The sequence below is a fragment of the Oncorhynchus nerka genome, linkage group LG8, assembly GCF_034236695.1.
Source record: "Oncorhynchus nerka isolate Pitt River linkage group LG8, Oner_Uvic_2.0, whole genome shotgun sequence".
Taxonomy (NCBI): domain Eukaryota; kingdom Metazoa; phylum Chordata; class Actinopteri; order Salmoniformes; family Salmonidae; genus Oncorhynchus; species Oncorhynchus nerka.
In genome coordinates this window covers 4856042-4883541 of record NC_088403.1, presented here as the reverse complement: position 1 = coordinate 4883541, position 27500 = coordinate 4856042, and the positions used below count along the sequence as shown (strand labels likewise).

At 48.5% G+C, this 27500-nt stretch overlaps 1 protein-coding gene across 1 annotated transcript in view; it reads left to right on the top strand.

The window, feature by feature from the left end:
- The first annotated feature begins 2284 nt into the window (after positions 1-2284).
- The window catches only part of hmga2 (high mobility group AT-hook 2), a 55548-nt gene continuing 30332 nt past the window's right edge, over positions 2285-27500 (top strand). The window contains exon 1 of the mRNA XM_065022074.1: positions 2285-2892. Within this exon, the coding sequence (XP_064878146.1) occupies positions 2770-2892 (123 nt within the window). The 5' untranslated portion in view covers positions 2285-2769. The remainder of the gene's footprint in view (positions 2893-27500) is intronic.

Here is a 27500-nt window from a genome sequence, read left to right as displayed (position 1 = left end):
GTACTGCTCTCCCCTCTCTGTCTGGTGCTGTACTGTCTGGTGCTGTACTCCTCTCCCATCTCTGTCTGGTGCTGTACTCCTCTCCCCTCTCTGTCTGGTGCTGTACTGCCTGGTGCTGTACTCCTCTCCACTCTCTGCCTGGTGCTGTACTGCTCTCCCTTCTCTGTCTGGTGCTGTACTGCTCTCCCCTCTCTGTCTGGTGCTGTACTCCTCTCCCCTCTCTGTCTGGTGCTGTTCTCCTCTCCCCTCTCTGTCTGGTGCTGTACTGCTCTCCCCTCTCTGTCTGGTGCTGTACTGTCTGGTGCTGTACTCCTCTCCCATCTCTGTCTGGTGCTGTACTGCTCTCCCCTCTCTGTCTGGTGCTGTACTCCTCTCCCCTCTCAGTCTGGTGCTGTTCTCCTCTCCCCTCTCTGTCTGGTGCTGTACTGCTCTCCCCTCTCAGTCTGGTGCTGTTCTCCTCTCCCCTCTCTGTCTGGTGCTGTACTCCTCTCCCCTCTCTGTCTGGTGCTGTACTCCTCTCCCCTCTCTGTCTGGTGCTGTACTCCTCTCCCCTCTCTGCCTGGTGCTGTACTGCTCTCCCCTCTCTGTCTGGTGCTGTACTCCTCTCCCCTCTCAGTCTGGTGCTGTTCTCCTCTCCCCTCTCTGTCTGGTGCTGTACTCCTCTCCCCTCTCTGTCTGGTGCTGTACTGTCTGGTGCTGTACTACTCTCCTCTCTCTGCCTGGTGCTGTACTGTCTGGTGCTGTACTGCTCTCCTCTCTCTGCCTGGTGCTGTACTGTCTGGTGCTGTACTGTCTGGTGCTGTACTCCTCTCCCCTCTCTGTCTGGTGCTGTACTGTCTGGTGCTGTACTCCTCTCCTCTCTCTGTCTGGTGCTGTACTGTCTGGTGCTGTACTCCTCTCCCCTCTCTGTCTGGTGCTGTACTGCCTGGTGCTGTACTCCTCTCCACTCTCTGCTTGGTGCTGTACTGCTCTCCCTTCTCTGTCTGGTGCTGTACTGCTCTCCCCTCTCTGTCTGGTGCTGTACTCCTCTCCCCTCTCTGTCTGGTGCTGTACTCCTCTCCCCTCTCAGTCTGGTGCTGTACTCCTCTCCCCTCTCTGTCTGGTGCTGTACTGCTCTCCCCTCTCTGTCTGGTGCTGTACTGCTCTCCCCTCTCTGTCTGGTGCTGTACTGTCTGGTGCTGTACTCCTCTCCCCTCTCTGTCTGGTGCTGTTCTCCTCCCCTCTCTGTCTGGTGCTGTACTCCTCTCCCCTCTCTGCCTGGTGCTGTACTGCTCTCCCCTCTCTGTCTGGTGCTGTACTCCTCTCCCCTCTCTGTCTGGTGCTGTACTCCTCTCCCCTCTCTGTCTGGTGCTGTACTGTCTGGTGCTGTACTCCTCTCCCCTCTCTGTCTGGTGCTGTACTCCTCTCCCCTCTCAGTCTGGTGCTGTACTGCTCTCCCCTCTCTGCCTGATGCTGTACTCCTCTCCCCTCTCAGTCTGGTGCTGTACTCCTCTCCCCTCTCTGTCTGGTGCTGTACTCCTCTCCCCTCTCTGTCTGGTGCTGTACTGTCTGGTGCTGTACTCCTCTCCCCTCTCTGTCTGGTGCTGTACTCCTCTCCCTCTCACTGCTCTCCCTCTCATCTGGTGCTGTACTGCTCTCCCCTCTCTGCCTGGTGCTGTACTCCTCTCCCCTCTCTGTCTGGTGCTGTACTCCTCTCCCCTCTCTGTCTGGTGCTGTACTCCTCTCCCCTCTCTGTCTGGTGCTGTACTCCTCTCCCCTCTCTGTCTGGTGCTGTACTCCTCTCCCCTCTCTGTCTGGTGCTGTACTCCTCTCCCCTCTCTGTCTGGTGCTGTACTCCTCTCCCCTCTCTGATGGGACCTGTGCCAGTTACATGAATGGTGCTGTTGGACACGTGACTTTGTCTCACTGTGGTCTCCCTCTTAGAGTTGCAGAATTACTCATGTTTTCTCTGGCACAGGGACAGTTTTTTTTCCTTGTTTTGTGGTGCCTCCCTCACTCTCTCTTCCTCACCGCCATTATCCACCCACAGGAAAGGTGCTTTCTTTCCCTCTCTCTCTCTCTCTCTCTTTCTCTCTCTCTCTCTCTCTCTCTTTTTTACCTCATTCTCATTCAGTGAGTAGGCCGGTTTCGTGTGGGCTGTGGAGATGCATTTATAATGCCCTTTTTTTTGTAGTCTTGCCAATCCCATGTAAAAACTCTCGCCCCGGGGGCCATATAGCCTATAGGGTATAAACGTCTAGTTATTCTAATTTGTCAGTCAAATCGTGACACGTGGATTTGACAGTGCTGCAGCTGTCACCATTTCATGGCAATAGTTCTCCCGCTCATTTGTAACGACAGGAGCTGAAATTCCAATCGATCACGGGCTTATTTTATCACCAAAAGCCACCCCCCACCCACTTCGACAGAAAGGGGAGACGGGGAGGGTTTTTTCCTGAGCCAAATACCGAAGTGGGCAGCACGTGCTGTTCATAATACACTCAAGCAACATCTCCCTCCAGGCATTTTTTTCTCTTTTGTTTTTCTTTTCAGTAGCACAAACTTATTCCGATTCATTTTAATAGCCGACCCGCCGGTTGATTCGTGCATTAGTTTACAACAAGAGGATTCCCCCTTTCAAACTTTTGCACCAGGACGTCCGGTGGCTGGCGGTGTGGTCGGTTGGTGTGCAGGCAGGCAGGGCAGGATAGGCTCCAGGCTGACCGTGTGTGTAGTACAGTAGACTAGAAGCTGCTGTAAGATAGATTACTATTTTGGTACAAAGTCACAATGAGTGCACGCGGTGAAGAAGCCGGGGAGAGTTCAGGGACCGGGACCCAGGAGCCGGAGCCTGCGGCGGCTGCAGAGACTCCGGCCAAGCGCAGACCGGGCAGACCGAGGAAGCCTGTTAAGGTCGGTCCTTAATGTATTTATTTATCCGATGTATGTTAACATACATGTCAGACATATCTGCAGTTGCTACTATGCTCGTGTGTGTGTGTGTGTGTTCCCATTGCGCTTTGGGGATAGACAACTCTGTCCGGATGCAGCTTGCAGCGCTATACCGATGTTGTTAACGCACAACTTGGAACAATCCAACCGATCTGCAGGGACAGTAAAGCATGGCATGTTGTTGTTACTGTTTACACAAAAACGGTTCGGTTTGTTTTGAAATGTGGTTATAGGGAGTTAAGGTTGGCAATGATTGCAAGTAGATAGGACTCGGTCGTTGTAGATAAACCCATCGAACCGTCGGGGTTTAGTTTCACGATTCAACAACATATAGGATCGCAGAACTTATACAATTCCATTTATGTTAAATATACAGGGAATAATATATTATTAATGTAACGGCTGTTTCTAGTTTATAAATGATATAGAGCTGAGGATGTTGTGTCCCCCTTTGCTTCGCCAGTAACTCTCAGCTATAGGTTGAGCCTATGCAATAGCTGCACCACGTACTTGATTTCGTAACACATTTCCTTCAACATGGCTTTGCCACGAACGACTCAACAATTTGTGGGTTTGCATTTGACATGACCTGCTCTTGTTTATTTTTGTTGTTGTTGATGTTTATTATTATTATTTTTGACGCGATTCGGTTCGAGACGGACGGGCTGTGTATAAGCTGTTCCTTGTGTAGTAGCAACCTTGTTTACAGGCTATGTTTCTGATTGGCCCAGTGATCTATAGCTAGGCGATGTTCATTAGAAGACATCTCATCAGATACACCAGACGTGTATTTAAAGGCTTCATGTAGACGTGTTTACTGTTCATTAAGGATATGATTCAGTGCCCAGAGGAAGTCGTGATGTGACTCACATCAACATTCATAAAACACATTCCCAATTGAAAACACCAACTGGTGGCCGAAGCACAACAGTTTGGCATGAGATCCCCCCTTTCATACCCAGACAAATATCCCACTCATTTACCACGCCAGCTTCTGTATAGCAGCTGTTATCTGAAAGGGGTATGGGGTAAAACATGGGTTTTTTAAAGGTAAATTAATAGCATCAAAAAGACCTAGTCGTGATTCCTGCATTTTCACAGACCCTGTAACTAGAATACAGGTATCAGGTCAGTGTGAATGGTTCTCTGCAGGTATCAGGTCAGTGTGAATGGTTCTCTACAGGTATCAGGTCAGTGTGAATGGTTCTCTGCAGGTATCAGGTCTGTGTGAATGGTTCTCTACAGGTATCAGGTCAGTGTGAATGGTACTCTGCAGGTATCAGGTCAGTGTGAATGGTTCTCTGCAGGTATCAGGTCAGTGTGAATGGTACTCTGCAGGTATCAGGTCAGTGTGAATGGTTCTCTGCAGGTATCAGGTCAGTGTGAATGGTTCTCTGCAGGTATCAGGTCAGTGTGAATGGTTCTCTACAGGTATCAGGTCTTTGTGAATGGTTCTCTACAGGTATCAGGTCAGTGTGAATGGTTCTCTACAGGTATCAGGTCTTTGTGAATGGTTCTCTACAGGTATCAGGTCAGTGTGAATTGTTCTCTGCAGGTATCAGGTCAGTGTGAATGGTTCTCTACAGGTATCAGGTCTGTGTGAATGGTTCTCTGCAGGTATCAGGTCAGTGTGAATGGTTCTCTACAGGTATCAGGTCAGTGTGAATGGTTCTCTGCTTCTCTGCAGGTATCAGGTCTGTGTGAATGGTTCCCTACAGGTATCAGGTCAGTGTGAATGGTTCTCTACAGGTATCAGGTCAGTGTGAATGGTTCTCTACAGGTATCAGGTCAGTGTGAATGGTTCTCTACAGGTATCAGGTCAGTGTGAATGGTTCTCTACAGGTATCAGGTCAGTGTGAATGGTTCTCTACAGGTATCAGGTCAGTGTGAATGGTTCTCTACAGGTATCAGGTCAGTGTGAATGGTTCTCTGCAGGTATCAGGTCAGTGTGAATGGTTCTCTACAGGTATCAGGTCAGTGTGAATGGTTCTCTACAGGTATCAGGTCAGTGTGAATGGTTCTCTACAGGTATCAGGTCAGTGTGAATGGTACTCTGCAGGTATCAGGTCAGTGTGAATGGTTCTCTACAGGTATCAGGTCTTTGTGAATGGTTCTCTGCTTCTCTACAGGTATCAGGTCAGTGTGAATGGTTCCCTACAGGTATCAGGTCAGTGTGAATGGTTCTCTACAGGTATCAGGTCAGTGTGAATGGTTCTCTACTTCTCTACAGGTATCAGGTCAGGGTGAATGGTTCTCTACAGGTATCAGGTCAGTGTGAATGGTTCTCTACAGGTATCAGGTCAGTGTGAATGGTTCTCTACAGGTATCAGGTCAGGGTGAATGGTTCTCTGCTTCTCTACAGGTATCAGGTCAGTGTGAATGGTTCTCTACAGGTATCAGGTCAGTGTGAATGGTTCTCTGCTTCTCTGTAGGTATCAGGTCAGTGTGAATGGTTCTCTACAGGTATCAGGTCAGTGTGAATGGTTCTCTACAGGTATCAGGTCAGGGTGAATGGTTCTCTACAGGTATCAGGTCAGTGTGAATGGTTCTCTGCAGGTATCAGGTCAGTGTGAATGGTTCTCTACAGGTATCAGGTCAGTGTGAATGGTTCTCTACAGGTATCAGGTCAGTGTGAATGGTTCTCTACAGGTATCAGGTCAGTGTGAATGGTTCTCTGCAGGTATCAGGTCAGTGTGAATGGTTCTCTACAGGTATCAGGTCAGTGTGAATGGTTCTCTGCAGGTATCAGGTCTGTGTGAATGGTTATCTGCTTCTCTACAGGTATCAGGTCAGGGTGAATGGTTCTCTACAGGTATCAGGTCAGTGTGAATGGTTCTCTACAGGTATCAGGTCAGTGTGAATGGTTCTCTGCAGGTATCAGGTCAGTGTGAATGGTTCTCTACAGTTATCAGGTCAGTGTGAATGGTTCTCTACAGGTATCAGGTCAGTGTGAATGGTTCTCTACAGGTATCAGGTCAGTGTGAATGGTTCTCTACAGGTATCAGGTCAGTGTGAATGGTTCTCTACAGTTATCAGGTCAGTGTGAATGGTTCTCTACAGGTATCAGGTCTGTGTGAATGGTTCTCTACAGGTATCAGGTCAGTGTGAATGGTTCTCTACAGGTATCAGGTCAGTGTGAATGGTTCTCTACAGGTATCAGGTCAGTGTGAATGGTTCTCTGCAGGTATCAGGTCAGTGTGAATGGTTCTCTACAGGTATCAGGTCAGTGTGAATGGTTCTCTACAGGTATCAGGTCAGGGTGAATGGTTCTCTGCAGGTATCAGGTCTGTGTGAATGGTTCTCTACAGGTATCAGGTCAGTGTGAATGGTTCTCTACAGGTATCAGGTCTGTGTGAATGGTTCTCTGCTTCTCTACAGGTATCAGGTCAGTGTGAATGGTTCTCTACAGGTATCAGGTCAGTGTGAATGGTTCTCTACAGGTATCAGGTCAGTGTGAATGGTTCTCTACAGGTATCAGGTCAATGTGAATGGTTCCCTACAGGTATCAGGTCAGTGTGAATGGTTCTCTACAGGTATCAGGTCAGTGTGAATGGTTCTCTATCAGGTCAGTGTGAATGGTTCTCTACAGGTATCAGGTCAGTGTGAATGGTTCTCTACAGGTATCAGGTCAGTGTGAATGGTTCTCTACAGGTATCAGGTCAGTGTGAATGGTTCTCTACAGGTATCAGGTCAGTGTGAATGGTTCTCTACAGGTATCAGGTCTGTGTGAATGGTTCTCTGCAGGTATCAGGTCAGTGTGAATGGTTCTCTACAGGTATCAGGTCAGTGTGAATGGTTCTCTACAGGTATCAGGTCAGTGTGAATGGTTCTCTGCAGGTATCAGGTCAGTGTGAATGGTTCTCTACAGGTATCAGGTCAGTGTGAATGGTTCTCTGCTTCTCTACAGGTATCAGGTCAGTGTGAATGGTTCTCTACAGGTATCAGGTCAGTGTGAATGGTTCTCTGTCAGTGTGAATGGTTCTCTGTAGGTATCAGGTCAGTGTGAATGGAACAGGTATCAGGTCAGTGTGAATGGTTCTCTACAGGTATCAGGTCAGGGTGAATGGTTCTCTACAGGTATCAGGTCAGTGTGAATGGTTCTCTGCAGGTATCAGGTCAGTGTGAATGGTTATCTGCTTCTCTACAGGTATCAGGTCAGGGTGAATGGTTCTCTACAGGTATCAGGTCAGTGTGAATGGTTCTCTACAGGTATCAGGTCAGTGTGAATGGTTCTCTACAGGTATCAGGTCAGTGTGAATGGTTCTCTGCAGGTATCAGGTCAGTGTGAATGGTTCTCTACAGGTATCAGGTCAGTGTGAATGGTTCTCTACAGGTATCAGGTCAGTGTGAATGGTTCTCTACAGGTATCAGGTCAGTGTGAATGGTTCTCTGCAGGTATCAGGTCAGTGTGAATGGTTCTCTATAGGTATCAGGTCAGTGTGAATGGTTCTCTACAGGTATCAGGTCAGTGTGAATGGTTCTCTGTAGGTATCAGGTCAGTGTGAATGGTTCTCTACAGGTATCAGGTCAGGGTGAATGGTTCTCTGCTTCTCTACAGGTATCAGGTCAGTGTGAATGGTTCTCTACAGGTATCAGGTCAGTGTGAATGGTTCTCTGCTTCTCAGGTATCAGGTCAGTGTGAATGGTTCTCTACAGGTATCAGGTCAGGGTGAATGGTTCTCTACAGGTATCAGGTCAGTGTGAATGGTTCTCTGCAGGTATCAGGTCTGTGTGAATGGTTATCTGCTTCTCTACAGGTATCAGGTCAGGGTGAATGGTTCTCTACAGGTATCAGGTCAGTGTGAATGGTTCTCTACAGGTATCAGGTCAGTGTGAATGGTTCTCTGCAGGTATCAGGTCAGTGTGAATGGTTCTCTACAGTTATCAGGTCAGTGTGAATGGTTCTCTACAGTTATCAGGTCAGTGTGAATGGTTCTCTGCAGGTATCAGGTCTGTGTGAATGGTTCTCTACAGGTATCAGGTCAGTGTGAATGGTTCTCTACAGGTATCAGGTCAGTGTGAATGGTTCTCTACAGGTATCAGGTCAGTGTGAATGGTTCTCTACAGGTATCAGGTCAGTGTGAATGGTTCTCTACAGGTATCAGGTCTGTGTGAATGGTTCTCTACAGGTATCAGGTCAGTGTGAATGGTTCTCTACAGGTATCAGGTCAGTGTGAATGGTTCTCTACAGGTATCAGGTCAGTGTGAATGGTTATCTACAGGTATCAGGTCAGTGTGAATGGTTCTCTACAGGTATCAGGTCAGTGTGAATGGTTCTCTGCAGGTATCAGGTCAGTGTGAATGGTTCTCTACAGGTATCAGGTCAGTGTGAATGGTATCAGGTCAGTGTGAATGGTTCTCTGCAGGTATCAGGTCTGTGTGAATGGTTCTCTACAGGTATCAGGTCAGTGTGAATGGTTCTCTACAGGTATCAGGTCAGTGTGAATGGTTCTCTGCAGGTATCAGGTCAGTGTGAATGGTTCTCTACAGGTATCAGGTCAGTGAATGGTGAATGGTGAATGGTTCTCTACAGGTATCAGGTCAGTGTGAATGGTTCCCTACAGGTATCAGGTCAGTGTGAATGGTTCTCTACAGGTATCAGGTCAGTGTGAATGGTTCTCTACAGGTATCAGGTCAGTGTGAATGGTTCTCTACAGGTATCAGGTCAGTGTGAATGGTTCTCTACAGGTATCAGGTCAGTGTGAATGGTTCTCTGCAGGTATCAGGTCAGTGTGAATGGTTCTCTACAGGTATCAGGTCAGTGTGAATGGTTCTCTACAGGTATCAGGTCAGTGTGAATGGTTCTCTACAGGTATCAGGTCAGTGTGAATGGTTCTCTACAGGTATCAGGTCAGTGTGAATGGTTCTCTACAGGTATCAGGTCAGTGTGAATGGTTCTCTACAGGTATCAGGTCAGTGTGAATGGTTCTCTACAGGTATCAGGTCAGTGTGAATGGTTCTCTACAGGTATCAGGTCAGTGTGAATGGTTCTCTACAGGTATCAGGTCAGTGTGAATGGTTCTCTGCAGGTATCAGGTCAGTGTGAATGGTTCTCTACAGGTATCAGGTCAGTGTGAATGGTTCTCTACAGGTATCAGGTCAGTGTGAATGGTTCTCTGCAGGTATCAGGTCAGTGTGAATGGTTCTCTACAGGTATCAGGTCAGTGTGAATGGTTCTCTACAGGTATCAGGTCAGTGTGAATGGTTCTCTACAGGTATCAGGTCAGTGTGAATGGTTCTCTACAGGTATCAGGTCAGTGTGAATGGTTCTCTACAGGTATCAGGTCAGTGTGAATGGTTCTCTACAGGTATCAGGTCAGTGTGAATGGTTCTCTACAGGTATCAGGTCAGTGTGAATGGTTCTCTACAGGTATCAGGTCAGTGTGAATGGTTCTCTACAGGTATCAGGTCAGTGTGAATGGTTCTCTACAGGTATCAGGTCAGTGTGAATGGTTCTCTGCAGGTATCAGGTCAGTGTGAATGGTTCTCTACAGGTATCAGGTCAGTGTGAATGGTTCTCTACAGGTATCAGGTCAGTGTGAATGGTTCTCTACAGGTATCAGGTCAGTGTGAATGGTTCTCTACAGGTATCAGGTCAGTGTGAATGGTTCTCTACAGGTATCAGGTCAGTGTGAATGGTTCTCTACAGGTATCAGGTCAGTGTGAATGGTTCTCTACAGGTATCAGGTCAGTGTGAATGGTTCTCTACAGGTATCAGGTCAGTGTGAATGGTTCTCTACAGGTATCAGGTCAGTGTGAATGGTTCTCTACAGGTATCAGGTCAGTGTGAATGGGTATCAGGTCAGTGTGAATGGTTCTCTACAGGTATCAGGTCAGTGTGAATGGTTCTCTACAGGTATCAGGTCAGTGTGAATGGTTCTCTACAGGTATCAGGTCAGTGTGAATGGTTCTCTACAGGTATCAGGTCAGTGTGAATGGTTCTCTACAGGTATCAGGTCAGTGTGAATGGTTCTCTGCAGGTATCAGGTCAGTGTGAATGGTTCTCTACAGGTATCAGGTCAGTGTGAATGGTTCTCTACAGGTATCAGGTCAGTGTGAATGGTTCTCTGCAGGTATCAGGTCTGTGTGAATGGTTCTCTACAGGTATCAGGTCAGTGTGAATGGTTCTCTACAGGTATCAGGTCAGTGTGAATGGTTCTCTACAGGTATCAGGTCAGTGTGAATGGTTCTCTGCTTCTCTACAGGTATCAGGTCAGTGTGAATGGTTCTCTACAGGTATCAGGTCTGTGTGAATGGTTCTCTGCTTCTCTACAGGTATCAGGTCAGTGTGAATGGTTCTCTACAGGTATCAGGTCAGTGTGAATGGTTCTCTACAGGTATCAGGTCAGTGTGAATGGTTCTCTACAGGTATCAGGTCAGTGTGAATGGTTCTCTGCAGGTATCAGGTCAGTGTGAATGGTTACCTCTCAGGTCTACAGGTATCAGGTCAGTGTGAATGGTTCTCTACAGGTATCAGGTCAGTGTGAATGGTTCTCTACAGGTATCAGGTCAGTGTGAATGGTTCTCTACAGTTATCAGGTCAGTGTGAATGGTTCTCTGCAGGTATCAGGTCTGTGTGAATGGTTCTCTACAGGTATCAGGTCAGTGTGAATGGTTCTCTACAGGTATCAGGTCAGTGTGAATGGTTCTCTACAGGTATCAGGTCTGTGTGAATGGTTCTCTGCAGGTATCAGGTCAGTGTGAATGGTTCTCTATAGGTATCAGGTCAGTGTGAATGGTTCTCTACAGGTATCAGGTCAGTGTGAATGGTTCTCTGTAGGTATCAGGTCAGTGTGAATGGTTCTCTACAGGTATCAGGTCAGGGTGAATGGTTCTCTGCTTCTCTACAGGTATCAGGTCAGTGTGAATGGTTCTCTACAGGTATCAGGTCAGTGTGAATGGTTCTCTGCTTCTCTGTAGGTATCAGGTCAGTGTGAATGGTTCTCTACAGGTATCAGGTCAGTGTGAATGGTTCTCTACAGGTATCAGGTCAGTGTGAATGGTTCTCTGCAGGTATCAGGTCAGTGTGAATGGTTCTCTACAGGTATCAGGTCAGTGTGAATGGTTCTCTACAGGTATCAGGTCAGTGTGAATGGTTCTCTACAGGTATCAGGTCAGTGTGAATGGTTCTCTGCAGGTATCAGGTCAGTGTGAATGGTTCTCTGCAGGTATCAGGTCAGTGTGAATGGTTCTCTACAGGTATCAGGTCAGTGTGAATGGTTCTCTGCAGGTATCAGGTCTGTGTGAATGGTTCTCTACAGGTATCAGGTCAGTGTGAATGGTTCTCTACAGGTATCAGGTCAGTGTGAATGGTTCTCTACAGGTATCAGGTCAGTGTGAATGGTTCTCTACAGGTATCAGGTCAGTGTGAATGGTTCTCTGCAGGTATCAGGTCTGTGTGAATGGTTCTCTACAGGTATCAGGTCAGTGTGAATGGTTCTCTACAGGTATCAGGTCAGTGTGAATGGTTCTCTACAGGTATCAGGTCAGTGTGAATGGTTATCTACAGGTATCAGGTCAGTGTGAATGGTTCTCTACAGGTATCAGGTCAGTGTGAATGGTTCTCTGCAGGTATCAGGTCAGTGTGAATGGTTCTCTACAGGTATCAGGTCAGTGTGAATGGTTCTCTACAGTTATCAGGTCAGTGTGAATGGTTCTCTGCAGGTATCAGGTCTGTGTGAATGGTTCTCTACAGGTATCAGGTCAGTGTGAATGGTTCTCTACAGGTATCAGGTCAGTGTGAATGGTTCTCTGCAGGTATCAGGTCAGTGTGAATGGTTCTCTACAGGTATCAGGTCAGTGTGAATGGTTCCCTACAGGTATCAGGTCAGTGTGAATGGTTCTCTACAGGTATCAGGTCAGTGTGAATGGTTCTCTACAGGTATCAGGTCAGTGTGAATGGTTCTCTACAGGTATCAGGTCAGTGTGAATGGTTCTCTACAGGTATCAGGTCAGTGTGAATGGTTCTCTGTAGGTATCAGGTCTGTGTGAATGGTTCTCTACAGGTATCAGGTCAGTGTGAATGGTTCTCTGCAGGTATCAGGTCAGTGTGAATGGTTCTCTACAGGTATCAGGTCAGTGTGAATGGTTCCCTACAGGTATCAGGTCAGTGTGAATGGTTCTCTACAGGTATCAGGTCAGTGTGAATGGTTCTCTACAGGTATCAGGTCAGTGTGAATGGTTCTCTGTAGGTATCAGGTCAGTGTGAATGGTTCTCTACAGGTATCAGGTCAGTGTGAATGGTTCTCTACAGGTATCAGGTCAGTGTGAATGGTTCTCTACAGGTATCAGGTCAGTGTGAATGGTTCTCTACAGTTATCAGGTCAGTGTGAATGGTTCTCTGCAGGTATCAGGTCTGTGTGAATGGTTCTCTACAGGTATCAGGTCAGTGTGAATGGTTCTCTACAGGTATCAGGTCAGTGTGAATGGTTCTCTGCAGGTATCAGGTCAGTGTGAATGGTTCTCTACAGGTATCAGGTCAGTGTGAATGGTTCTCTACAGTTATCAGGTCAGTGTGAATGGTTCTCTACAGGTATCAGGTCAGTGTGAATGGTTCTCTACAGGTATCAGGTCAGTGTGAATGGTTCTCTACAGGTATCAGGTCAGTGTGAATGGTTCTCTACAGGTATCAGGTCAGTGTGAATGGTTCTCTACAGGTATCAGGTCAGTGTGAATGGTTCTCTGCAGGTATCAGGTCAGTGTGAATGGTTCTCTACAGGTATCAGGTCAGTGTGAATGGTTCTCTACAGGTATCAGGTCAGTGTGAATGGTTCTCTGCAGGTATCAGGTCTGTGTGAATGGTTCTCTACAGGTATCAGGTCAGTGTGAATGGTTCTCTACAGGTATCAGGTCAGTGTGAATGGTTCTCTACAGGTATCAGGTCAGTGTGAATGGTTCTCTACAGGTATCAGGTCAGTGTGAATGGTTCTCTACAGGTATCAGGTCAGTGTGAATGGTTCTCTACAGGTATCAGGTCAGTGTGAATGGTTCTCTACAGGTATCAGGTCAGTGTGAATGGTTCTCTACAGGTATCAGGTCAGTGTGAATGGTTCTCTACAGGTATCAGGTCAGTGTGAATGGTTCTCTACAGGTATCAGGTCAGTGTGAATGGTTCTCTACAGGTATCAGGTCAGTGTGAATGGTTCTCTACAGGTATCAGGTCAGTGTGAATGGTTCTCTGCAGGTATCAGGTCAGTGTGAATGGTTCTCTACAGGTATCAGGTCAGTGTGAATGGTTCTCTACAGGTATCAGGTCAGTGTGAATGGTTCTCTGCAGGTATCAGGTCAGTGTGAATGGTTCTCTACAGGTATCAGGTCAGTGTGAATGGTTCTCTACAGGTATCAGGTCAGTGTGAATGGTTCTCTACAGGTATCAGGTCAGTGTGAATGGTTCTCTACAGGTATCAGGTCAGTGTGAATGGTTCTCTACAGGTATCAGGTCAGTGTGAATGGTTCTCTACAGGTATCAGGTCAGTGTGAATGGTTCTCTACAGGTATCAGGTCAGTGTGAATGGTTCTCTACAGGTATCAGGTCAGTGTGAATGGTTCTCTACAGGTATCAGGTCAGTGTGAATGGTTCTCTACAGGTATCAGGTCAGTGTGAATGGTTCTCTACAGGTATCAGGTCAGTGTGAATGGTTCTCTACAGGTATCAGGTCAGTGTGAATGGTTCTCTACAGGTATCAGGTCAGTGTGAATGGTTCTCTACAGGTATCAGGTCAGTGTGAATGGTTCTCTACAGGTATCAGGTCAGTGTGAATGGTTCTCTGCAGGTATCAGGTCAGTGTGAATGGTTCTCTCTACAGGTATCAGGTCAGTGTGAATGGTTCTCTACAGGTATCAGGTCAGTGTGAATGGTTCTCTACAGGTATCAGGTCAGTGTGAATGGTTCTCTACAGGTATCAGGTCAGTGTGAATGGTTCTCTACAGGTATCAGGTCAGTGTGAATGGTTCTCTACAGGTATCAGGTCAGTGTGAATTGTTCTCTACAGGTATCAGGTCAGGGTGAATTGTTCTCTGCTTCTCTACAGGTATCAGGTCAGTGTGAATGGTTCTCTGCTTCTCTGTAGGTATCTGGTCAGTGTGAATGGTTCTCTACAGGTATCAGGTCAGTGTGAATGGTTCTCTACAGGTATCAGGTCAGTGTGAATGGTTCTCTGCAGGTATCAGGTCAGTGTGAATGGTTCTCTACAGGTATCAGGTCAGTGTGAATGGTTCTCTACAGGTATCAGGTCAGTGTGAATGGTTCTCTACAGGTATCAGGTCAGTGTGAATGGTTCTCTACAGGTATCAGGTCAGTGTGAATGGTTCTCTACAGGTATCAGGTCAGTGTGAATGGTTCTCTACAGGTATCAGGTCAGTGTGAATGGTTCTCTGCAGGTATCAGGTCAGTGTGAATGGTTCTCTACAGGTATCAGGTCAGTGTGAATGGTTCTCTACAGGTATCAGGTCAGTGTGAATGGTTCTCTGCAGGTATCAGGTCAGTGTGAATGGTTCTCTACAGGTATCAGGTCAGTGTGAATGGTTCTCTACAGGTATCAGGTCAGTGTGAATGGTTCTCTACAGGTATCAGGTCAGTGTGAATGGTTCTCTACAGGTATCAGGTCAGTGTGAATTGTTCTCTACAGGTATCAGGTCAGTGTGAATTGTTCTCTGCAGGTATCAGGTCAGTGTGAATGGTTCTCTACAGGTATCAGGTCAGTGTGAATGGTTCTCTACAGGTATCAGGTCAGTGTGAATGGTTCTCTACAGGTATCAGGTCAGTGTGAATGGTTCTCTACAGGTATCAGGTCAGTGTGAATGGTTCTCTACAGGTATCAGGTCAGTGTGAATGGTTCTCTACAGGTATCAGGTCAGTGTGAATGGTTCTCTACAGGTATCAGGTCAGTGTGAATGGTTCTCTACAGGTATCAGGTCAGTGTGAATGGTTCTCTACAGGTATCAGGTCAGTGTGAATGGTTCTCTGCAGGTATCAGGTCAGTGTGAATGGTTCTCTACAGGTATCAGGTCAGTGTGAATGGTTCTCTACAGGTATCAGGTCAGTGTGAATGGTTCTCTGCTTCTCTGCAGGTATCAGGTCAGTGTGAATGGTTCTCTACAGGTATCAGGTCAGTGTGAATGGTTCTCTACAGGTATCAGGTCAGTGTGAATGGTTCTCTACAGGTATCAGGTCAGTGTGAATGGTTCTCTGCAGGTATCAGGTCAGTGTGAATGGTTCTCTACAGGTATCAGGTCAGTGTGAATGGTTCTCTACAGGTATCAGGTCAGTGTGAATGGTTCTCTACAGGTATCAGGTCAGTGTGAATGGTTCTCTACAGGTATCAGGTCAGTGTGAATGGTTCTCTACAGGTATCAGGTCAGTGTGAATGGTTCTCTGCTTCTCTACAGGTATCAGGTCAGTGTGAATGGTTCCCTACAGGTATCAGGTCAGTGTGAATGGTTCTCTACAGGTATCAGGTCAGTGTGAATGGTTCTCTACTTCTCTACAGGTATCAGGTCAGGGTGAATGGTTCTCTACAGGTATCAGGTCAGTGTGAATGGTTCTCTACAGGTATCAGGTCAGTGTGAATGGTTCTCTACAGGTATCAGGTCAGTGTGAATGGTTCTCTACAGGTATCAGGTCTGTGTGAATGGTTCTCTGCAGGTATCAGGTCAGTGTGAATGGTTCTCTATAGGTATCAGGTCAGTGTGAATGGTTCTCTACAGGTATCAGGTCAGTGTGAATGGTTCTCTGTAGGTATCAGGTCAGTGTGAATGGTTCTCTACAGGTATCAGGTCAGGGTGAATGGTTCTCTGCTTCTCTACAGGTATCAGGTCAGTGTGAATGGTTCTCTACAGGTATCAGGTCAGTGTGAATGGTTCTCTGCTTCTCTGTAGGTATCAGGTCAGTGTGAATGGTTCTCTGCAGGTATCAGGTCAGTGTAAATGGTTCTCTACAGGTATCAGGTCAGGGTGAATGGTTCTCTACAGGTATCAGGTCAGTGTGAATGGTTCTCTACAGGTATCAGGTCTGTGTGAATGGTTCTCTGTAGGTATCAGGTTAGTGTGAATGGTTCTCTACAGGTATCAGGTCAGGGTGAATGGTTCTCTACAGGTATCAGGTCAGTGTGAATGGTTCTCTGCAGGTATCAGGTCAGTGTGAATGGTTCTCTACAGGTATCAGGTCTGTGTGAATGGTTCTCTGCAGGTATCAGGTCAGTGTGAATGGTTCTCTACAGGTATCAGGTCAGTGTGAATGGTTCTCTGCAGGTATCAGGTCAGTGTGAATGGTTCTCTACAGGTATCAGGTCAGTGTGAATGGTTCTCTACAGGTATCAGGTCTGTGTGAATGGTTCTCTACATGTATCAGGTCAGATTTAGATGTTTTTTGACTGCAGAAACAACTCTCCCAGATAGACAGACCCAGAGACCACCGGTAAATGGTAGACAGACCCAGAGACCACCGGTAAATGGTAGACAGACCCAGAGACCAACAGTACACAGACCCAGAGACTACCAGTAAATGGTAGACAGACCCAGAGACCACCAGTAAATGGTAGACAGACCCAGAGACCACCAGTAAATGGTAGACAGACCCAGAGACCACCAGTACATAGACCCAGAGACAACCAGTAAATGGTAGACAGACCCAGAGACCACCAGTACACAGACCCAGAGACCACCAGTTAATGGTAGACAGACCCAGAGACTACCAGTAAATGGTAGACAGACCCAGAGACCACCAGTAAATGGTAGACAGACCCAGAAACCACCAGTAAATGGTAGACAGACCCAGAGACCACCAGTACACAGACCCAGAGACCACCAGTTAATGGTAGACAGACCCAGAGACCAACCAGTAGATGGTAGACAGACCCAGAAACCACCAGTAAATAGTAGACAGACCCAGAAACCACCAGTAAATGGTAGACAGACCCAGAGACCACCAGTACACAGACCCCGAGACCACCAGTAAATGGTAGACAGACCAAGAGACCACCAGTACACAGGCCCAAAGACCACCAGTAAATGGTAGACAGACCCAGAGACCACCAGTAAATGGTAGACAGACCCAGAGACCACCAGTAAATGGTAGACAGACCCAGAGACCACCAGTACACAGACCCAGAGACTACCAGTAAATGGTAGACAGACCCAGAGACCACCAGTTAATGGTAGACAGACCCATATACCACCAGTAAATGGTAGACAGACCCAGAGACCACCAGTAAATGATAGACAGACCCAGAAACCACCAGTAAATGGTAGACAGACCCAGAGACCACCAGTACACAGACCCAGAGACCACCAGTAAATGGTAGACAGACCCAGAGACCACCAGTAAATGGTAGACAGACCCAGAGACCACCAGTAAATGGTAGACAGACCCAGAGACCACCAGTAAATGGTAGACAGAACCAGAGACCACCAGTAAATGGTAGACAGACCCAGAGACTACCAGTAAATGGTAGACAGACCCAGAGACCACCAGTAAATGGTAGACAGACCCAGAAACCACCAGTAAATGGTAGACAGACCCAGAGACCACCAGTACACAGACCCAGAGACCACCAGTTAATGGTAGACAGACCCAGAGACCACCAGTAGATGGTAGACAGACCCAGAAACCACCAGTAAATAGTAGACAGACCCAGAGACCACCAGTAAATGGTAGACAGACCCAGAGACCACCAGTACACAGACCCCGAGACCACCAGTAAATGGTAGACAGACCCAGAGACCACCAGTAAATGGTAGACAGACCCAGAGACCACCAGTAAATGGTAGACAGACCCAGAGACCACCAGTAAATGGTAGACAGACCCAGAGACCACCAGTACACAGACCCAGAGACTACCAGTAAATGGTAGACAGACCCAGAGGCCACCAGTAAATGGTAGACAGATCCAGAGACCACCAGTACACAGACCCAGAGACCACCAGTTAATGGTAGACAGACCCAGAGACCACCAGTAAATGGCAGACAGACCCAGAGACCACCAGTACATGGTAGACAGACCCAGAGACCACCAGTAAATGGTAGACAGACCCAGAGACCACCAGTAAATGGTAGACAGACCCAGAGACCACCAGTAAATGGTAGACAGACCCAGAGACCACCAGTAAATGGTAGACAGACCCAGAAACCACCAGTAAATGGTAGACAGACCCAGAGACCACCAGTACACAGACCCAGAGACCACCAGTTAATGGTAGACAGGCCCAGAGACCACCAGTAGATGGTAGACAGACCCAGAAACCACCAGTAAATGGTAGACAGACCCAGAGACCACCAGTAAATGGTAGACAGACCCAGAGACCACCAGTACACAGACCCAGAGACCACCAGTAAATGGTAGACAGACCCAGAGACCACCAGTAAATGGTAGACAGACCAAGAGACCACCAGTACACAGACCCAGAGACCACCAGTAAATGGTAGACAGACCCAGAGACCACCAGTAAATGGTAGACAGACCCAGAGACCACCAGTAAATGGTAGACAGACCCCGAGACCACCAGTAAATGGTAGACAGACCAAGAGACCACCAGTAAATGGCAGACAGACCCAGAGACCACCAGTAAATGGTAGACAGACCCAGAGACCACCAGTAAATGGTAGACAGACCCAGAGACCACCAGTAAATGGTAGACAGACCCAGAGACCACCAGTACACAGACCCAGAGACTACCAGTAAATGGTAGACAGACCCAGAGACCACCAGTTAATGGTAGACAGACCCAGATACCACCAGTAAATGGTAGACAGACCCAGAGACCACCAGTAAATGATAGACAGACCCAGAAACCACCAGTAAATGGTAGACAGACCCAGAGACCACCAGTACACAGACCCAGAGACCACCAGTAAATGGTAGACAGACCCAGAGACCACCAGTAAATGGTAGACAGACCCAGAGACCACCAGTAAATGGTAGACAGACCCAGAGACCACCAGTAAATGGTAGACAGAACCAGAGACCACCAGTAAATGGTAGACAGACCCAGAGACTACCAGTAAATGGTAGACAGACCCAGAGACCACCAGTAAATGGTAGACAGACCCAGAAACCACCAGTAAATGGTAGACGGACCCAGAGACCACCAGTACACAGACCCAGAGACCACCAGTTAATGGTAGACAGACCCAGAGACCACCAGTAGATGGTAGACAGACCCAGAAACCACCAGTAAATAGTAGACAGACCCAGAGACCACCAGTAAATGGTAGACAGACCCAGAGACCACCAGTACACAGACCCCGAGACCACCAGTAAATGGTAGACAGACCCAGAGACCACCAGTAAATGGTAGACAGACCCAGAGACCACCAGTAAATGGTAGACAGACCCAGAGACCACCAGTAAATGGTAGACAGACCCAGAGACCACCAGTACACAGACCCAGAGACTACCAGTAAATGGTAGACAGACCCAGAGGCCACCAGTAAATGGTAGACAGACCCAGAGACCACCAGCAAATGGTAGACAGACCCAGAGACCACCAGTAGACAGACCCAGAGACCACCAGTAAATGGTAGACAGGCCCAGAGACCACCAGTACACAGACCCAGAGACCACCAGTTAATGGTAGACAGACCCAGAGACCACCAGTACATGGTAGACAGACCCAGAGACCACCAGTAAATGGTAGACAGACCCAGAGACCACCAGTAAATGGTAGACAGACCCAGAGACCACCAGTAAATGGTAGACAGACCCAGAAACCACCAGTAAATGGTAGACAGACCCAGAGACCACCAGTACACAGACCCAGAGAACACCAGTTAATGGTAGACAGGCCCAGAGACCACCAGTAGATGGTAGACAGACCCAGAAACCACCAGTAAATGGTAGACAGACCCAGAGACCACCAGTAAATGGTAGACAGACCCAGAGACCACCAGTACACAGACCCAGAGACCACCAGTAAATGGTAGACAGACCCAGAGACCACCAGTAAATGGTAGACAGACCAAGAGACCACCAGTACACAGACCCAGAGACCACCAGTAAATGGTAGACAGACCCAGAGACCACCAGTAAATGGTAGACAGACCCAGAGACCACCGGCAAATGGTAGACAGACCCAGAGACCACCAGTAAATGGTAGACAGACCCAGAGACCACCAGTAAATGGTAGACAGACCAAGAGACCACCAGTAAATGGCAGACAGACCCAGAGACCACCAGTAAATGGTAGACAGACCCAGAGACCACCAGTAAATGGTAGACAGACCCAGAGACCACCAGTAAATGGTAGACAGACCAAGAGACCACCATTAAATGGCAGACAGACCCAGAGACCACCAGTACATGGTAGACAGACCCAGAGACCACCAGTAAATGGTAGACAGACCCAGATACCACCAGTAAATGGTAGACAGACCCAGAGACCACCAGTAAATGGTAGACAGACCCAGAGACCACCAGTAAATGGTAGACAGACCCAGAAACCACCAGTAAATGGTAGACAGACCCAGAGACCACCAGTACACAGACCCAGAGACCACCAGTTAATGGTAGACAGGCCCAGAGACCACCAGTAGATGGTAGACAGACCCAGAAACCACCAGTAAATGGTAGACAGACCCAGAGACCACCAGTAAATGGTAGACAGACCCAGAGACCACCAGTACACAGACCCAGAGACCACCAGTAAATGGTAGACAGACCCAGAGACCACCAGTAAATGGTAGACAGACCAAGAGACCACCAGTACACAGACCCAGAGACCACCAGTAAATGGTAGACAGACCCAGAGACCACCAGTAAATGGTAGACAGACCCAGAGACCACCAGTAAATGGTAGACAGACCCCGAGACCACCAGTAAATGGTAGACAGACCAAGAGACCACCAGTAAATGGCAGACAGACCCAGAGACCACCAGTAAATGGTAGACAGACCCAGAGACCACCAGTAAATGGTAGACAGACCCAGAGACCACCAGTAAATGGTAGACAGACCAAGAGACCACCAGTAAATGGCAGACAGACCCAGAGACCACCAGTAAATGGTAGACAGACCAAGAGACCACCAGTACACAGACCCAGAGACCTCCAGTAAATGGTAGACAGACCCAGAGACCACCAGTAAATGGGAGACAGACCCAGAGACCACCAGTAAATGGTAGACAGACCCAGAGACCACCAGTAAATGGTAGACAGACCCAGAGACCACCAGTAAATGGTAGACAGACCAAGAGACCACCAGTAAATGGCAGACAGACCCAGAGACCACCAGTAAATGGTAGACAGACCCAGAGACCACCAGTAAATGGTAGACAGACCCAGAGACCACCAGTAAATGGTAGACAGACCGAGAGACCACCAGTAAATGGTAGACAGACCCAGAGACTACCAGTAAATGGTAGACAGACCCAGAGACCACCAGTAAATGGTAGACAGACCCAGAAACCACCAGTAGATGGTAGACAGACCCAGAAACCACCAGTACACAGACCCAGAGACCACCAGTAAATGGTATACAGACCCAGAGACCACCAGTAAATGGTAGACAGACCCAGAGACCACCAGTACACAGACCCAGAGACTACCAGTAAATGGTAGACAGACCCAGAGACTACCAGTAAATGGTAGACAGACCCAGAGACGACCAGTAAATGGTAGACAGACCCAGAGACCACCAGTAAATGGTAGACAGACCCAGAAACCACCAGTAAATGGTAGACAGACCCAGAGACCACCAGTACACAGACCCAGAGACCACCAGTTAATGGTAGACAGACCCAGAGACCACCAGTAAATGGTAGACAGACCCAGAGACTACCAGTAAATGGTAGACAGACCCAGAGACCACCGGCAAATGGTAGACAGACCCAGAGACCACCAGTAAATGGTAGACAGACCAAGAGACCACCAGTAAATGGCAGACAGACCCAGAGACCACCAGTAAATGGTAGACAGACCCAGAGACGACCAGTAAATGGTAGACAGACCCAGAAACCACCAGTAAATGGTAGACAGACCCAGAGACCACCAGTACACAGACCCAGAGACCACCAGTTAATGGTAGACAGACCCAGAGACCACCAGTAGATGGTAGACAGACCCAGAAACCACCAGTAAATGGTAGACAGACCCAGAGACCACCAGTAAATGGTAGACAGACCCAGAGACCACCAGTAAATGGTAGACAGACCCAGAGACCACCAGTAAATGGTAGACAGACCCAGAGACCACCAGTAAATGGTAGACAGAACCAGAGACCACCAGTAAATGGTAGACAGACCCAGAGACTACCAGTAAATGGTAGACAGACCCAGAGACCACCAGTAAATGGTAGACAGACCCAGAAACCACCAGTAAATGGTAGACAGACCCAGAGACCACCAGTACACAGACCCAGAGACCACCAGTTAATGGTAGACAGACCCAGAGACCACCAGTAGATGGTAGACAGACCCAGAAACCACCAGTAAATAGTAGACAGACCCAGAGACCACCAGTAAATGGTAGACAGACCCAGAGACCACCAGTACACAGACCCAGAGACCACCAGTAAATGGTAGACAGACCCAGAGACCACCAGTAAATGGTAGACAGACCCAGAGACCACCAGTAAATGGTAGACAGACCCAGAGACCACCAGTAAATGGTAGACAGACCCAGAGACCACCAGTACACAGACCCAGAGACTACCAGTAAATGGTAGACAGACCCAGAGGCCACCAGTAAATGGTAGACAGACCCAGAGACCACCAGCAAATGGTAGACAGACCCAGAGACCACCAGTAGACAGACCCAGAGACCACCAGTAAATGGTAGACAGGCCCAGAGACCACCAGTACACAGACCCAGAGACCACCAGTTAATGGTAGACAGACCCAGAGACCACCAGTAAATGGCAGACAGACCCAGAGACCACCAGTACATGGTAGACAGACCCAGAGACCACCAGTAAATGGTAGACAGACCCAGAGACCACCAGTAAATGGTAGACAGACCCAGAGACCACCAGTAAATGGTAGACAGACCCAGAGACCACCAGTAAATGGTAGACAGACCCAGAGACCACCAGTAAATGGTAGACAGACCCAGAGACCACCAGACCAGACCCAGAGACCACCAGTAAATGGTAGACAGGCCCAGAGACCACCAGTAGATGGTAGACAGACCCAGAAACCACCAGTAAATGGTAGACAGACCCAGAGACCACCAGTAAATGGTAGACAGACCCAGAGACCACCAGTACACAGACCCAGAGACCACCAGTAAATGGTAGACAGACCCAGAGACCACCAGTAAATGGTAGACAGACCAAGAGACCACCAGTACACAGACCCAGAGACCACCAGTAAATGGTAGACAGACCCAGAGACCACCAGTAAATGGTAGACAGACCCAGAGACCACCAGTAAATGGACCCAGACAGACCCAGAGACCACCAGTAAATGGTAGACAGACCAAGAGACCACCAGTAAATGGCAGACAGACCCAGAGACCACCAGTAAATGGTAGACAGACCCAGAGACCACCAGTAAATGGTAGACAGACCCAGAGACCACCAGTAAATGGTAGACAGACCCAGAGACCACCAGTACACAGACCCAGAGACCACCAGTAAATGGTAGACAGACCCAGAGACCACCAGTAAATGGTAGACAGACCCAGAGACCACCAGTAAATGGTAGACAGACCCAGAGACCACCAGTAAATGGTAGACAGACCCAGAGACCACCAGTAAATGGTAGACAGACCCCAGAGACCACCAGTACACAGACCCAGAGACCACCAGTAGATGGTAGACAGACCCAGAGACCACCAGTAAATGGTAGACAGACCCAGAGACCACCAGTAAATGGTAGACAGACCCAGAGACCACCAGTAAATGGTAGACAGACCCAGAGACCACCAGTAAATGGTAGACAGACCCAGAGACCACCAGTAAATGGTAGACAGACCCAGAGACCTACCAGTAAATGGTAGACAGACCCAGAGACCACCAGTAAATGGTAGACAGACCCAGAAGACCACCAGTAAATGGTAGACAGACCCAGAGACCACCAGTACACAGACCCAGAGACCACCAGTAAATGGTAGACAGACCCAGAGACCACCAGAGACCACCAGTAGATGGTAGACAGACCCAGAAACCACCAGTAAATAGACAGACCCAGAGACCACCAGTAAATGGTAGACAGACCCAGAGACCACCAGTAAATGGTAGACAGACCCAGAGACCACCAGTACACACCCAGAGAGACCACCAGTAAATGGTAGACAGACCCAGAGACCACCAGTAAATGGTAGACAGACCCAGAGACCACCAGTAAATGGTAGACAGACCCAGAGACCACCAGTAAATGGTAGACAGACCCAGTAGACAGACCAGAGACCACCAGTACACAGACCCAGAGACTACCAGTAAATGGTAGACAGACCCAGAGGCCACCAGTAAATGGTAGACAGACCCAGAGACCACCAGCAAATGGTAGACAGACCCAGAGACCACCAGTAGACAGACCCAGAGACCACCAGTAAATGGTAGACAGGCCCAGAGACCACCAGTACACAGACCCAGAGACCACCAGTTAATGGTAGACAGACCCAGAGACCACCAGTACATGGTAGACAGACCCAGAGACCACCAGTAAATGGTAGACAGACCCAGAGACCACCAGTAAATGGTAGACAGACCCAGAGACCACCAGTAAATGGTAGACAGACCCAGAAACCACCAGTAAATGGTAGACAGACCCAGAGACCACCAGTACACAGACCCAGAGAACACCAGTTAATGGTAGACAGGCCCAGAGACCACCAGTAGATGGTAGACAGACCCAGAAACCACCAGTAAATGGTAGACAGACCCAGAGACCACCAGTAAATGGTAGACAGACCCAGAGACCACCAGTACACAGACCCAGAGACCACCAGTAAATGGTAGACAGACCCAGAGACCACCAGTAAATGGTAGACAGACCAAGAGACCACCAGTACACAGACCCAGAGACCACCAGTAAATGGTAGACAGACCCAGAGACCACCAGTAAATGGTAGACAGACCCAGAGACCACCGGCAAATGGTAGACAGACCCAGAGACCACCAGTAAATGGTAGACAGACCCAGAGACCACCAGTAAATGGTAGACAGACCAAGAGACCACCAGTAAATGGCAGACAGACCCAGAGACCACCAGTAAATGGTAGACAGACCCAGAGACCACCAGTAAATGGTAGACAGACCCAGAGACCACCAGTAAATGGTAGACAGACCAAGAGACCACCAGTAAATGGCAGACAGACCCAGAGACCACCAGTACATGGTAGACAGACCCAGAGACCACCAGTAAATGGTAGACAGACCCAGAGACCACCAGTAAATGGTAGACAGACCCAGAGACCACCAGTAAATGGTAGACAGACCCAGAGACCACCAGTAAATGGTAGACAGACCCAGAAACCACCAGTAAATGGTAGACAGACCCAGAGACCACCAGTACACAGACCCAGAGACCACCAGTTAATGGTAGACAGGCCCAGAGACCACCAGTAGATGGTAGACAGACCCAGAAACCACCAGTAAATGGTAGACAGACCCAGAGACCACCAGTAAATGGTAGACAGACCCAGAGACCACCAGTACACAGACCCAGAGACCACCAGTAAATGGTAGACAGACCCAGAGACCACCAGTAAATGGTAGACAGACCAAGAGACCACCAGTACACAGACCCAGAGACCACCAGTAAATGGTAGACAGACCCAGAGACCACCAGTAAATGGTAGACAGACCCAGAGACCACCAGTAAATGGTAGACAGACCCCGAGACCACCAGTAAATGGTAGACAGACCAAGAGACCACCAGTAAATGGCAGACAGACCCAGAGACCACCAGTAAATGGTAGACAGACCCAGAGACCACCAGTAAATGGTAGACAGACCCAGAGACCACCAGTAAATGGTAGACAGACCAAGAGACCACCAGTAAATGGCAGACAGACCCAGAGACCACCAGTAAATGGTAGACAGACCAAGAGACCACCAGTACACAGACCCAGAGACCTCCAGTAAATGGTAGACAGACCCAGAGACCACCAGTAAATGGTAGACAGACCCAGAGACCACCGGCAAATGGTAGACAGACCCAGAGACCACCAGTAAATGGTAGACAGACCCCGAGACCACCAGTAAATGGTAGACAGACCAAGAGACCACCAGTAAATGGCAGACAGACCCAGAGACCACCAGTAAATGGTAGACAGACCCAGAGACCACCAGTAAATGGTAGACAGACCCAGAGACCACCAGTAAATGGTAGACAGACCGAGAGACCACCAGTAAATGGTAGACAGACCCAGAGACTACCAGTAAATGGTAGACAGACCCAGAGACCACCAGTAAATGGTAGACAGACCCAGAAACCACCAGTAGATGGTAGACAGACCCAGAAACCACCAGTACACAGACCCAGAGACCACCAGTAAATGGTATACAGACCCAGAGACCACCAGTAAATGGTAGACAGACCCAGAGACCACCAGTACACAGACCCAGAGACTACCAGTAAATGGTAGACAGACCCAGAGACTACCAGTAAATGGTAGACAGACCCAGAGACCACCGGCAAATGGTAGACAGACCCAGAGACCACCAGTAAATGGTAGACAGACCAAGAGACCACCAGTAAATGGCAGACAGACCCAGAGACCACCAGTAAATGGTAGACAGACCCAGAGACCACCAGTAAATGGTAGACAGACCCAGAGACCACCAGTAAATGGTAGACAGACCCAGAAACCACCAGTAAATGGTAGACAGACCCAGAGACCACCAGTACACAGACCCAGAGACCACCAGTTAATGGTAGACAGACCCAGAGACCACCAGTAAATGGTAGACAGACCCAGAGACTACCAGTAAATGGTAGACAGACCCAGAGACCACCGGCAAATGGTAGACAGACCCAGAGACCACCAGTAAATGGTAGACAGACCAAGAGACCACCAGTAAATGGCAGACAGACCCAGAGACCACCAGTAAATGGTAGACAGACCCAGAGACCACCAGTAAATGGTAGACAGACCCAGAGACCACCAGTAAATGGTAGACAGACCCAGAAACCACCAGTAAATGGTAGACAGACCCAGAGACCACCAGTACACAGACCCAGAGACCACCAGTTAATGGTAGACAGACCCAGAGACCACCAGTAGATGGTAGACAGACCCAGAAACCACCAGTAAATGGTAGACAGACCCAGAGACCACCAGTAAATGGTAGACAGACCAAGAGACCACCAGTACACAGACCCAGAGACCACCAGTAAATGGTATACAGACCCAGAGACCACCAGTAAATGGTAGACAGACCCAGAGACCACCAGTAAATGGTAGACAGACCCAGAGACCACCAGTAAATGGTAGACAGACCCAGAGACCACCAGTACACAGACCCAGAGACTACCAGTAAATGGTAGACAGACCCAGAGGCCACCAGTAAATGGTAGACAGACCCAGAGACCACCAGCAAATGGTAGACAGACCCAGAGACCACCAGTAGACAGACCCAGAGACCACCAGTAAATGGTAGACAGGCCCAGAAACCACCAGTACACAGACCCAGA